Consider the following 14,120-nt stretch of genomic DNA (forward strand, 5'->3'; position numbering starts at 1 on the left):
ACAACAGTCCTTTCTCAATGCCCCATTATCAGAGCAAGAAGTGCAGGAAGCTGTGAGGCAGCTTCAGAGTGGAAAGGCACCCGGTCCTGATGGACTTCCCAGTGAATTCTATAAGGAATTTTTAAGTATACTGTCAGGCCCGATGCTGAATAGGTTTAATGATTCATACAGTCATGTTTGTCTCCCACCATCTCTGAGAGAGGCCAATATTTCACTTATCCTTAAAAAAGGGAAGGATCCGGAAGACTGTGCTTCATACAGGCCCATCTCGCTCTTAAATGTGAATTTAAGATCCTCTCTAAGGTTCTTGCGTTAAGGCTGGAAACTGTGTTACCCTCTATTATTAAAGAGGATCAGACGAGCTTCATAAAGGGTCGCAGATCCTCCAATAACGTTAGGAGGCTGCTTAACGTAATTCAAGCATGCCAACAGCAGTCAATACAGGGATTGGTGATTTCTTTAGATGCAGAGAAGGCATTTGACCGAGTTGAGTGGTTGTACCTTTTCCATACTCTAGACCGGTTTGGTCTGGGTGAAGTTTTCGTAAGATGGGTAAAGGTTCTCTACAGTGTACCTCTCACTGCGGTCATTACCAACGGGGTACGATCAAGCAATTTTATTATTTCTAGGGGCAGCCGGCAGGGCTGTCCCCTTTCATCATTACTTTTTACGTTGGTGATTGAACCGTTGGCAGAGGTCACTTGTGGGGATCTCAATATATCAGCTCCAGAAGTGGGGTCAAAATTACATAAGATCTCGCTGTATGCAGACGACGTTCTAATTTTCTTGACAAATCCAGCAGTCTCAGTGCCTTGCCTGATACAATGCATTCACGCATTTGGCACTTTTTCAGGGTATAAGGTTAATTTTGCTAAATCAGAGGCTATGCCTATGGGTGGTCTTACGAAAGAGTTGGCTCTTGAGAGTGACTATAGATTCCCATTTAGGTGGTCACAGGGGGTTTTGTGTATTTGGGCATATTCATTACTCCAGTTCTGGATTGGCTGTTCAAAGCCAATTTTACTCAATTATTTGAAAAAAATTAAACAAGATCTCCAAAGATGGGAGGCACTTCCAGTCTCATGGTTGGGTCGGATAGCGCTTATCAAGATGAATATTCTCCCTCGTTTGCTATACCCTACACGGATGCTCCCCCTGATTTTCAATAAACAAACACTCAGGAGACTGAGCAGTTGGTTCAGCTCCTTTATCTGGCACCGTAAACGGCCCCTCATTAAATTAGCCAAACTGCAGCTGCCTCACAGATTGGGGGGGAATAGACCTTCCGGACATTAAAAATTACCAATTAAGCTTGCTTTTGACCTACGTAAGTGATTGGGTTTGTGGGGACCCTCTTTCAATATGGCTAGATATCGAAGTCTCCCAGGCAAGGTGCCCTCTTACCAGTTTGCTGTTTTTGGACAAGGTGAGGACAGTTAGGAAATATTGCCATAACCCAATAGTCATCAATACTGTTAAAGCATGGAGGGCAATTCGACAGAGGGAAGGTAATAATGGCAAAACATCTTTGTTTACACCTTTAGTGGGTATGCCGAGTTTTCATCCAGGTATGATAGGTTCAGGATTTAAACGTTGGGCAGCTAGGGGTATATCTTGCATGGGTGATTTATTTGAGGGAGATGTGATGATGTCCTTCGATCAGTTAGTACGGAAGTACGAGTTACCTAATAGTAACCTCTTTCATTTTTTTCAAGTCAGGGATTTTATTCAAAAAAGGACCACACTTTTGACTTATCCCTACAAATCTGACATAGAAAGAGGGGTACTAAGGGCTTATAGTACACTCTCTGTCAGTACTCTATATCACCAATTGGGAGGTGCCACCTCAGATGAGTCTGATTGACTCTGCAAGATGTGGGAAAGAGAGCTGGGTGTTGAAGTTTCTTCAGAGGCATGGGAGGATATTTGGGAGAATGCAAGGAAGATATCAATTTGCAATAGGACCCATACTTTACAGTTGAAGATTCTCCACAGGGTCCACTTAGCCCCAGACCGTTTGTCAAAATTTAAACCAGGGGTATCTTCAGCATGCCCAAAGTGCAAGGTTTGTACGGTACTCTTACCCATTGTCTTTGGTCTTGTGACAGGCTTCAAACATATTGGATCGCTGTGGTGGGTGCAATGGAGGGGATTTTAGGTGTAGGGGTGGAGAAGGACCCTATTTCGCTTCTTATGGGCCTAGCCATTGTATTCCCTGCAGACTCGCATAAGGAAAAACTTTTCAATATTCTTACATTCTGGGCAAGGAAGAATATCTTGCTAGGTTGGATATCAGAAAAACCCCCAGGCCTGTTGGAAGATTGTAATGGAGCATATTCCCCTGGATTTTCTCACAAATATGGTACACCACAAACCTGAGAATTTTTACAAGACATGGCAACCCTTTTTGAAATACCTGAACTCAGATTTATCTGCCACACTAACAAGGGCTTTTATATAGCCGTAACGATTGTGTTTCATGAGTCCAATATCCAGGGAGGAGGAACTGTGAATGTATGAGTGTTTTGTTTGACTGGGCTGAGTTATTACTATCTATTTGCTTGTTGTTAGGTATTTATTTAGTTAAATAGCTAGTTTAGGGTTTTTTTAAATTTTATACTTCTCTATATATGTTTATACATTCGTATAGGAGGGTGGGTTGGGGATTTTTTTTATTATTTGGGTTTAGTTTTGTACTATTTTTGTACTGTTTTGAATTGCATTGTTTTGTATTTGTTGTAATGTTTAAATATCTATTTTTTCTTAATAAAAATATATTATAAAAAAAAAGGCATACAGTGTTTTAGCTTTTACTAATAGACGGATCGAGTTCCGGAACCATGAGGTTATGCTACAGCTGTACAAAGCTCTAGTATGGCCACATTTGGAGTATTGTGTACAGTTCTGGTCACCGCATTATAAGAAGGATGTGGAAGTTTTGGAAAGGGTGCAGAGGAGATTTACAAGGATGTTGCCTGGTATGGAGGGAAGTTCTTACGAGGAAAGGCTGAAGGACTTGAGGCTGTTTTCGTTAGAGAGAAGGTTGAGAGGTGACAATAGAGACATACAAGATAATCAGGAGGGTTAGATAGGGTGGACAGGGAGACCCTTTTTTCAAGAATGATGACGGTGAGAGGGTATAGCTTTAAATTGAGGGGTGATAGATATAGGACAAACGTCAGAGGTAGTTTCTTTACTCAGAGAGCAGTAAGGGTATGGAATGCTTTGCCTGCAACGGTAGTAAATGTACTTAAAGTTGGCAAATCTAAGTCGTCATTGGACAAGCATATGGATGTTGTGGTTCTGTTCGCCGAGCTGGAAGTTTTTGTTGCAAACGTTTCGTCCCCTGGCTAGGCGACATCATCAGTGCTTGGGAGCCTCCTGCAAAGCGCTTCTTTGATGTTTCCTCCGGTGTTTATAGTGGGGCTAACCACTATAAATACCTGAGGAAACATCACAGAAGTGCTTCACAGGAGGCTCCCAAGCACTGATGATGTCGCCTAGCCAGGGGACGAAACGTTTGCAACAAAAACTTCCAGCTCGGCGAACAGAACCACAACAACGAGCACCCGAGCTACAAATCTTCGCACAAACGTTGAAGCATATGGATGTACATGGAATAGTGTAGGTTAGATGGGCTTCAGATTGGTATGACAGGTTGGCGCAACAGACGGCCGAAGAACATTACAGCGCAGTACAGGTCCTATGTTCCGGTTTATTAATGAATTATGTACTCATTTTACAGGGAGGAGCATCCAGGTAAGGCAACAGACATATTGATTGGGTGACTGTTGCAATCAGAGAGTATCAATAGCAAAGATTAAGCCATCTGGTGTTACAGTATGTATGTTCTTAACCTTAACTGGCTTCACATAAAGAATACTTTTTACCTTGTTAAACTGACCTCACATACTGAACGCTTCCAATATTGTTAAATGGCTCTACATAATGACTGCTTTTCCACCTTGTTAACCCATTACCCTTGCCTCCAGCACCCTATTGTTAACTGCAAGCTCTTATCTGATCTAAGTCATGCTCAGCTGAACCTCTTGCTTCACAAAATTCAAAACTTAACTCTTTCTCTACACACATTCTCACTCGGGTCTTAAAGGAAGCAATAGCAGAGAAAGTTGATCCAGCAGTTTTAATATTCCCTGATGCAGTAAAGATTCAAATGAATGGGAAAATCACTAATTCATCCTAATTCGAACAGGGAGGCAGAAAGTAGGAAAATACGGACTAGTTTAACATCTGTTAGAAACCATTAATGAGGAAGTATTAAACAAGACAATGGAACTGGTCCATCGGTCCATCAGACTGAGCATGATTTTATGAAGGGTAAATCATGATTGACTAGAGTTCTTCAAAAATATAACTAGCAAAGTGAATAATGGCAATCTTGTAAATATATTACATCTGGACTTCCAAAGGTATTTAACAAGGTTGCCACACATTTAGTTAAGTTGCCTTTTAATTCCTAAAACCAAAATGAATACACAAGAATTAATACACAAGCTAAGATCACATGGGTTAGCTTGAACAGAGAATTGGCTAACCAACAAAAAGCAAAGTCTGGATAAATGTGTATTTTTCTGAAAATGTGACTAGTGGGGTGCCACAGCATTCAGTCCTTGGAATCCAACTACTTACACTCTATAATAATGACTTGGGTGCAGTAATAGAAACCATTATTGCCCAATTTGCTGATGACATTAAAATAGATGGCAAATAAGTTGCAACAAAACAAAAACCTTATGAATAGATAAAGATGTTAGATGTATAGGTCAAATTTCGCAGGGGGTTAATGTGGATGAGCGTGAGGTTATTCATTTTGGTTTTAGGAATTAAAAGGCAACTGAACTAAACGTAAAAAGGCTTCAGTGCAGAGGAATCTAGGTGTCCTCGAACATGAATGGCAGGAAACTATAGTGCAGTTACAATAGGTAGTTTTTAAAAAGCAAAATGTAGTTTTGGCAGTGCTGGAAAAAGGCATCGAGTACAAAAGTAAGGAAACTTCGCTGAAACTGTACAAAGCCGAAGGGGAGGGGCCCAGGGTGGGCGGAGTCACGTTTGCACTTACCCGCAGTATCCCAGCCATTTTCTCGAGCAGAATTCTGAAATCTTGCTGCGGCAGGTCAGGATAGAGCTGCTCTTTCAGCATTTGCTCGGTAATGCCAGAGTTGCGATAGTAGATGAGCTGAACCAGGCCACTCAATAAGCCGCTGAGGGACTGAGAGTGCTGCTCCGCCATGATGCTCTGACGTCACGAGCAGACCGGTCGACCTTTGACCCCTTTTCCTCACGTCGCTCCAGAAAGCATCTGTAGCGTCCCACAACGGTTTCTAATTGAAATGCAGCGACCTGATTCAGCGCTTCCATTGTCGCTCATCCACCACTGCAGCTTCCAATCCCACGACAGCTGCAGCTCCTCCAATGCAGCTTCCAATACCGCTGCTACTGCAGCTCCTCCAATGCAGCTTCCAATACCGCTGCTACTGCAGCTCCTCCAATTCAGTTCCATCTCTGCTGCAGTTCCCAATACCACTGCAGTTTCACCTGTGGTTCCCAGCTACTCTGCATTGCATCTCTCAGCAGGGCTGACTCTGTCAGTAAATTGTACTCTGATAGAGGCAGAAATCTTAATTACACTTAAAAAAGGACATGGGTACTCTTGAAATTCCAGAATATACAGAGCTGTGGACCAAGATCTACTGGTAAGTTGTTAATCAAGACAGTAAAACGTCTTTATTCCTGACATTCTCTAACAGACGCAGAACATTATTAAATCAAAATCACTTTTTAAATAAGATATAACGAGTTTTTGACATATGATCAAATTGACCTTACTAGGTAATGCTGAAAATGAGTTCACCAATGAAGCGCCTGGATTTGTTTGAAGAATGTGTCCAGTTCACTAATGTCCTTTAAGAAAGAGAATCTTACTCCCTAACCGAAGAAGTGTGGTAAGGACAAGCCAGAGAACTATAGACCGGTGAGCCTGACATCGGTGGTGGGCAAGTTGTTGGAGGGAATCCTGAGGGACAGGATGTACATGTATTTGGAAAGGCAAGGGCTGATTAGGGATAGGAGAAAGTAAGGACTGCAGATGCTGGAGATCAGAGCTGAAAATGTGTTGCTGGAAAAGTGCAGCAGATCAGGCAGCATCCAAGGAGCAGGAGAATCGACGTTTCGGGCATGAGCCCTCCTTCAGGAATGAGGAAAGTGTGCCAAGCAGGCTAAGATAAAAGGTAGGGAGGAGGGACTTGGGGGAGGGGCATTGAAAATGCGATAGGTGGAAGGAGGTGAAGGTGAGGGTGATAAGGTAAGGGTGATAGGCCGGAGTGGGGGTCGGGGCGGAGAGGTCAGGAAGAAGATTGCAGGTTAAGAAGGTGGTGCTGAGTTCGAGGGTTGGGACTGAGACAAGGTGGGGGGAGGGGAAATGAGGAAACTGGATAAGTCTGAGTTCATCCCTTGTGGTTGGAGGGTTCCTAGGTGGAAGATGAGGCGCTCTTCCTCCAGCCGTCGTGTTGCTATAGTCTGGCGATGGAGGAGTCCAAGGACCTGCATGTCCTTGGTGGAGTGGGAGGGGGAGTTGAAGTGTTGAGCCACGGGGTGGTTGGGTTGGTTCATCCGGGTGTCCCAGAGGTGTTCTCTGAAACGTTCCGCAAGTAGGCGGCCTGTCTCCCCAATATAGAGGAGGCCACATTAGGTGCAGCGGATGCAGTAAATGATGTGTGTGGAGGTGCAGGTGAATTTGTGGCAGATGGGGAAGGATCCCTTGGGGCCTTGGAGGGAAGTAAGGGGGGAGGTGTGGGCGCAAGTTTTGCATTTCTTGCTGTTGCAGGGGAAGGTGCCGGGAGTGGAGGTTGGGTTGGTGGGGGGTGTGGACCTGACGAGGGAGTCACGGAGGGAGTGGTCTTTTCGGAACGCTTATAGGGGAGGAGAGGGAAATATATCCCTGGTGGTGGGGTCCGTTTGGAGGTGGCGGAAATGGCAACGGATGATAAGATGTATATGGAGGTTGGTGGGGTGGTAGGTGAGGATCAGTGGGGTTCTGTCCTGGTGGCGATTGGAGGGTCGGTGCTCAAGGGTGGAGGAGCGGGAAGTGGAGGAGATGCGGTGGAGAGCATCGTCAACCACGTCTGGGGGGAAATTGCGGTCATTGAAGAAACAGGCCATCTGGGTTGTTCGGTATTGGAACTGGTCCTCCTGGGAGCAGATGCAGCGGAGACGAAGGAATTGGGAATATGGGATGGCGTTTTTACCGGGGGCAGGGTGGGAGGAGGTGTAGTCTAGGTAGCTGTGGGAGTCGGTCGGTTGATAGTAAATGTCCGTGTTGATTCGGTTGCCCGAGATAGAAATGGAGAGGTCTAGGAAGGGGAGGGAGGAGTCTGAGTTGGTCCAGGTAAATTTGAGGTCGGGGTGGAAGGTGTTAGTAAAGTGGATGAACTGTTCAACCTCCTCGTGGGAGCACAAGGCAGCGCCGATACAGTCATTGCTCTAGCGGAGGAAAAGGTGGAGAGGTGGTGCCAGTGTAGCTGCGGAAGATGGACTGTTCCACATATCCTACGAAGAGGCAGGCATAGCTGGGGCCCATGCGGTTGCCCATGGCTACTCCTTTGGTTTGGAGGAAGTGGGAGGATTGGAAAGAGAAGTTGTTCAGAGTGAGGACCAATTCAGTCAGTCGAAGGAGGGTGTCAGTGGAAGGGTACTGGTTGGTACGGAGGGAAAGGAAGAAGCGGAGGGCTTTGAGTTCTTCGTGATGGGGGATGGAGGTGTACCGGGACTGGATGTCCATGGTGAAGATAAGGCGTTGGGGACCGGGGAAGTGAAAATCATGGAGGAAGTGGAGGGCGTGGGTGGTGTCCCGAACATAGGTGGGGAGTTCCTGATTAGGGATAGTCCACATGGCTTTGTGTGTGGGAAATCATGTCTTACAAACTTGATTGAGTTTTTTGAGTAAGTAACAAAGAGGATTGATGAGGGCAGAGTGGTAGATGTGATTTATTTGGAGAGTAAGGCATTCGACAAGGTTCCCCATGGGAGACTGATTAGCAAGGTTAGATCTCATGTAATACGGGAAGAACTAGCCATTTGGATACAGAACTGGCTCAAAGATAGCAGAGGGTGATGGTGGAGGGTTGTTTTTCAGACTGGAGGCCTGTGACCAGTGGAGTGCCACAAGGATCGGCGCTGGGTCCTCTACCTTTTGTCATTTACATAAATGATTTGGATGCGAGCATAAGAGGTACAGTTAGTAAGTTTGCAGATGATGCCAAAATTGGCAGTGTTGTGGACAGCGAAGAGCGTTACCTCAAATTACAACAGGATCTTGACCAGATGGGCCAATGGGCTGAGAAGTGGCAGATGGAGTTTAATTCAGATAAATGCGAGGTGCTGCATTTTGGGAAAGCAAATCTTAGCAGGACTTATACACTTAATCGCAAGGTGCTAGGGAGTGTTGCTGAACAAAGAGAGCTTGGAGTGCAGGTTCATAGCTCCTTAAAAGTGGAGTTGCAGGTAGATAGGTTAGTGAAGAAGGCGATTGGTATGCTTTCCTTTATTGGTAAGAGTATTGAGTACAGGAGTTGGGAGGTTATGTTGCAGTTGTACAGGACATTGGTTAGGCCACTGTTGGAATATTGCATGCAATTCTGGTCTCCTTCCTATCGGAAAGATGTTGTGAAACTTGAAGAGGTTCAGAAAAGATTTACAAGGATGTTGCCAGGGTTGGAGGATTTGAGCTATAGGAAGAGGTCGAACAGGCTGGGGCTGTTTTCCCTGCAGCCTCAGAGGCTGAGGGGTGACCTTATAGAGGTTTACAAAATTGAGGGGCTTGGATAGGGTAAATAGGCAAAGTCTTTTCCCTGGGGTTGGGGAGTCCAGAACTAGAGGGCATGGGTTCAGGGTGAGAGGGGAAAGATATAAAAGAGACCTACGAGGCAACTTTTTCACACAGAGAGTGGTACGTGTACGGAATGAGCTTCCAGAGAAAGCGTGGAGGCTGGTACAATTGCAACATTTAAGAGGCATTTGGATGGGTATATGAATAGGAAGGGTTTGGAGGGATATGGGCCGGGTGCTGGCAGGTGGGACTAGATTGGGTTGGGATATCTGGTCGGCACGGACAGGTTGGACCGAAGGGTCTGTTTCCATGCTGTACATTTCTATGACTCTAAGACTCTACCTGGTCTGACCAACAAATTATTCTTGTCCCACTCTATGTGGTTGACCCTTCAATTTATTGGAAGTCATTGTTGAAACCAGAACTCTATAGTGCCGTTCAAGAGGGAAACATGTAAATACTCGAAGGTGACTCCAGGATTGTGTGATGCCTTCTTGCAGCCAGGATCAAGCATAAGACCACAAGAAAAATAAACAGAAGTAGGCCATTTGGCACTTCAAGTTTGCTCTGCCATTCAGTAGAATCATGGCTGATCTGGCATTATTCACGGAGGAAGTGAGAACTACAGATGTTGGAGATCAGAGTCAAAGATTGTGCTGTTGGAAAAGCACAGCCAGTCAGGCAGCATCCAAGGAGCAGGAGAGTCGACGTTTCGAGCATGAGTTCTTCATCACATTCCTGATGAAAAGCTTATGCTCGAAACATTGACTGTCCTGCTCCGTGGATGCTGCCTGACTGGCTGTACTTTTCCAGCACCACACCTTTGACTCTGACATTCTTTACATTAACTTTCCTGCCCTTTCCCTGGAACCCTGATTCACCTACGCATCAAGAATCTTTCGATCTCAGCTTTAAGGTACACAAGAACTCTGTGCTCCCATTTCTCTATGGCAAGGAGTTCCAAAGAATCTCAGCCCTCTGAGGAAAGAAATTCCTCCTCACCTCAGTCTTACACTGATGCCCATTTATTCTGAGACTACGCCTTCTGGTCCTAGATTCTCCCTTGAGTGAAAATATCCTCTCAGCATTTACCATGTCAAGCCCCTTAAGAATCCAAGATGTTGCGATAAGATCATTTTTATTTTTCTAAATTACAATTGGTAGAATTCCAACCTCTTCAACGTTTACCTATTCCTCCATTCTGGGGATTATCCTGGTGAACCTTCTTTGAACTACTTTCAACTAAATATTCCTTAAATAAGGGGACCAAACTCTTAACAGTACTCCAGATGTAGTCTCACCAGTACCTTTGTAGAGTGGAGTAAGACTTTCCAATTCTTATACTCCAACGACTTCAAAGTAAGGGCCAACATTCTATTAAATTTCCTGATTACCTGCTGCATCTGTGTGCGCTAGCTATCTCTGTTTTGTGCAAAGTAATCCCAATGTTATAGCGAGGCTGCAGGACATCCTTCTAGTAGAGATGGATCAGCCACAAATTGTGGTCCACATTGGTACCAACAATTGAAGTAGGGTGAGGTCTTGAAAGGAGAAAGTGAGGTCTGCAGATGCTGGAGATCAGAGCTGGAAATGTGTTGCTGGAAAAGCGCAGCAGGTCAGGCAGCATCCAGGGAACAGGAGAATCGACGTTTCGGGCATAAGCCCTTCTTTCCTGAAGAAGGGCTTATGCCCGAAACGTCGATTCTCCTGTTCCCTGGATGCTGCCTGACCTGCTGCGCTTTTCCAGCAACACATTTCCAGCTGAGGTCTTGAAAACAGATTTCAGGGATTCGGAAGGAAACAAAAAGCAGAACCATAAAAGTAGTTATCTCAACACTACTCCTGGTGTCAAATGCCAGTGCTGATGGATTGCATCCGAGGATTTTGAAGGAAGTAGCTTCAAAGATAGTGGATACATTGGGAGTATTCTCCAAATATCCTTAGATTCTAGAAAAGTCATAGATATAGAATCCCTTCAGGGTGAAAGCAGGCCATTCAGCCAATCAAGTCCACACAGATCCTCTGAAGAATATCACACCCAGACCCACCCCCCATACCTAATCCCTGTAACCCCGCATTTTACATGGTTAATTCACCTAGCCCACAGACCCCTGGACACAATGGGCAATTTAACATGACCAATCCACCTAAACTGCAAACCTCTGGACTGTGGGAAGAAATCAGAGCACACAGAGGAAACCCATGTAGATACTGGGGGATTGGAAAACTGCCAATGTAACATTCTTATTCAAATGCGAGGGAGCTAAAACAAAGGTAACTAGTCACCATTTGGCTTAACATCTATTAAGGGGAAAATGTTAAAGTCTTGGATGTAATAGCAGAGCATTTAGAAACACAAAATCAAGTAGAGTCAGCAAGGCTTCATGAAAGGGAAATTGTGCCTAACAAGGTTATTACACATCTTTGAAGAGTTTTGAAGCAGGGTGGGTAAAGGAAACCAGTAGATATAACATATTTGGATTTTTACAAAGCCTTCGATAAGTTACCACAGATAAGGCGAGAAAATAAGATGAAAGCAGGTTATGGTGCAGATACTGAATTAGCATGGATAAAGGACTGGCGAACTAATAGAAGACAAAGTTTAGATAAAGGTTACACTTTCAAGATAACAACCTGTTCAACATAGTGGAGTGCTATGGGGATCAGTTCTAGGCCACAATTATTTACAATACGCATATCATTAACATGGACAAAGAAAGAACCAATTTTGTGGTTGACAGAAAAAATGGGTGGGAAAACAAGTAGTGAGGAATCAACAGAATTGTAAAATCATTGAGTCATAAAGCTGATGTCCTAAATAAATCTAGTCCCATTTGCCAGCATTTGGCTCATATCCCTCTAAACCTTTCCTATTCATATATCCATCCAGATGTCTTTTAAACATTGTAATTGTACAATGATTTTTAACATTGTGGAGGAGGTGTTGTCACCTATCCTTACAGATTGCGGTCTGGAGGTTAGGAAGTCAAGGATCCAGTTACAGAGTGGGGAGCAGAGTCCTATGTCTCAGAGTTTGGTTGGGATTATGGTGTTGAAGGTGGAGCTAAAATCAATAAATAGGAGTCTGACATAGGTTTCCTTGTTATGCAAATGGTCCAGGGAGGAGTGTAGGGCCAGGGAGCTTGCGTTGCCATGGATCTATTGCAATGGTAGGTGAGCTGTAGTGGATCAGGACAATCTGGAATTGATGTATGTCAATACTAATCTCTCAAAGCACTTCATTACAATGGGTGTCAGAGCCACCAGACAAGTCATTAAGGACATTGCTTGATTTTATTTCACACAGGGATGATAATGATATGTTTCAAGCAGAATGGAACCTGACATCATTGTCAGGAGAGGTTAAAGATGTCGGCAAATACTCCGGCCCAGTGGTCTCCATAGGATCTGAGCGCACAGTCAGGGACTCCATCCAGGCCATTGTTTTCAATGGGTTCACTCTCAAGAAGGCCGATATGATGTCTGCGTGGTTAAAGAAGTACCTGTGATTTTTGGAGCACAGAAACAGACCCTTTGGTTCAACTCATCCATGCTGACTAGACATCCCAATCTAACCTAGTCCCATTTGCCAGTATTTGGCTAAAATCCCTCCAAACTCTTCTGATTCATATCCCCATCCAGGTGTCTTTTAAATATTGTAAGTGTTCCTGCCTCCACCACTTCCTCTGATAACTCGTTCCATGTAAGCATCACCCTCTGCTTGAAAAAGTTACCCCTCAGGCTAACCCTAACCCTAATCCTCACCCTCATTTGAAAGTTAAGTTGGTTGGGTTTGTATATATTGAAATATATAAGGTTCTTAGAGGATTGACAGGAGAGTTGTTCGCACTTGTATGAGTGTCTCAGATCAGAAGCCACTCTCAGAATAAGGGATTGACTGGTTAAGACACAGATGAGGAGGAATTTCTTCTTTCATGGAGGATCGTGAATTAGTAAACTGTTATTCATAAGGTCACATTTTCTGAAGAAGTGTCACCAGACCCGAAATGTTAACTCTGATTTCTCTCCACAAAACCTGCCAGACCTGTTGAGATTTTCCAGCAATTTCTGTTTTTGTTGTGTTTTCTGTTGTCATTTTTAGTGCATAGCCAGGAGGTCCACCCAGTTTAATTCCTTCGAGCCTCCTGAACATTTTGACAGTGTGGCTTGTTGGGCCATTTCAGAGTCAACCACATTGCTGAGAGTCAAGATTAGAGTAGTGCTGCAAAAGCACAGCAGGCAGGTCAGGCAGTGTTAGAAACGAAGCTCACTCACTTCAATCATTTCAGTCTGAGACAAGATCTGAATCAGTAGTATCGTTTATTACACTCTTGCAAGAGGGGTATGGTGTCCACTATGCACAAGGCACACACACACACTGAATTTAACAAGTACACAATATTAAGTAATTTGTTTCTGTTTCCTCTTCCCATTGCTTCTCCCCTCTTTTCATCTGTTTCTAATCTAAACCAGGCTGTTTATCTGTGAACTCATCCAGCCTTGTCCGTGAGAAAATGTTTGTGTCTGGCCTCACAAGGCCGTTTGACCACCTCCCTCTATGGTCTTCTTGTTATTTATCCTTCTTCACTGCCATCTGTTTCCGTGCTTACTAAAGCAATATTTCCTTTTATTCTTTATTTACACAGAGCCTTGATGGTGTTTTTTTTTGTTTTTGCTGAAGTGGGAAACAGATGCTTGTAACTGTTTGTACAGGCATATCTAGCTTCACCTACACCCCCTCCCCGTATCTGTCAGTAACATCTACCATTGTTTGCAGGCACATTTCATTCTTGTATGCACATTTTAGCTAATGCAATAACTCAGCTCTTGGCTGAAACAATAATACACTGGTGTGAGTGCACTTACCTTGCATAATCAATTATGATTGCAGAAGTAACACTGCTTTGCCTATATCCCACAGGCAGCATCCGGGAGCAGGAAAATCGATGTTTCGGGTAAAAGCCGTTCATCAGGAATTTCTGACGAAGGACTTTTACCAGAAACATCGATTTTCCATTTTCTCCACATTACTGAGAGTCTGGTCAGACTAAGTTTTCCTTCCCTAAAGAACATTACTGAGCAGATCCAGATATCCCTCCACCGTCAGCTGCATGGCAACTCGGACCCGGCTCGTGATTCCCGTGATAATTATTTTTTAATTTTTACATTCATTACAATTTTCGAGATTGTATTCCCGTATCTAAATTCCTCAGAAATTCCCTCCCGGCTTCTGCACAGACAGCCGCTGACGTCAGTGGGTGGGGCCCGTGTCCGG

General features: G+C 44.3%; 1 protein-coding gene and 1 long non-coding RNA gene across 3 annotated transcripts in view; both read right to left on the bottom strand.

The window, feature by feature from the left end:
• Positions 1–5,271, bottom strand: part of commd1 (copper metabolism (Murr1) domain containing 1) — a 109,929-nt gene extending 104,658 nt beyond the window's left edge. The window contains exon 1 of one of the 2 annotated variants that reach the window (XM_043704241.2): positions 5,081–5,271. In XM_043704241.2, the coding sequence (XP_043560176.1) occupies positions 5,081–5,251 (171 nt within the window). In that variant the 5' untranslated portion in view covers positions 5,252–5,271. The remainder of the gene's footprint in view (positions 1–5,080) is intronic. The other variant, XM_043704240.2, reaches the window with a different exon arrangement.
• Positions 5,272–12,120: 6,849 nt separating this feature from the next.
• Positions 12,121–14,058, bottom strand: LOC148149068 (uncharacterized). Its single transcript, XR_015758547.1, has 2 exons — positions 13,712–14,058; positions 12,121–12,348 (listed from the first exon to the last, which is right to left on the bottom strand). It is a non-coding gene; the product is annotated as an uncharacterized LOC148149068 (long non-coding RNA).
• Between the last annotated feature and the right edge of the window lie 62 nt (positions 14,059–14,120).

The sequence above is a fragment of the Chiloscyllium plagiosum genome, unplaced genomic scaffold (assembly GCF_037043375.1).
Source record: "Chiloscyllium plagiosum isolate Xiang-an unplaced genomic scaffold, Cpla_swu_hap1 HiC_scaffold_10, whole genome shotgun sequence".
In the NCBI taxonomy this organism is placed as follows: Eukaryota; Metazoa; Chordata; class Chondrichthyes; order Orectolobiformes; family Hemiscylliidae; genus Chiloscyllium; species Chiloscyllium plagiosum.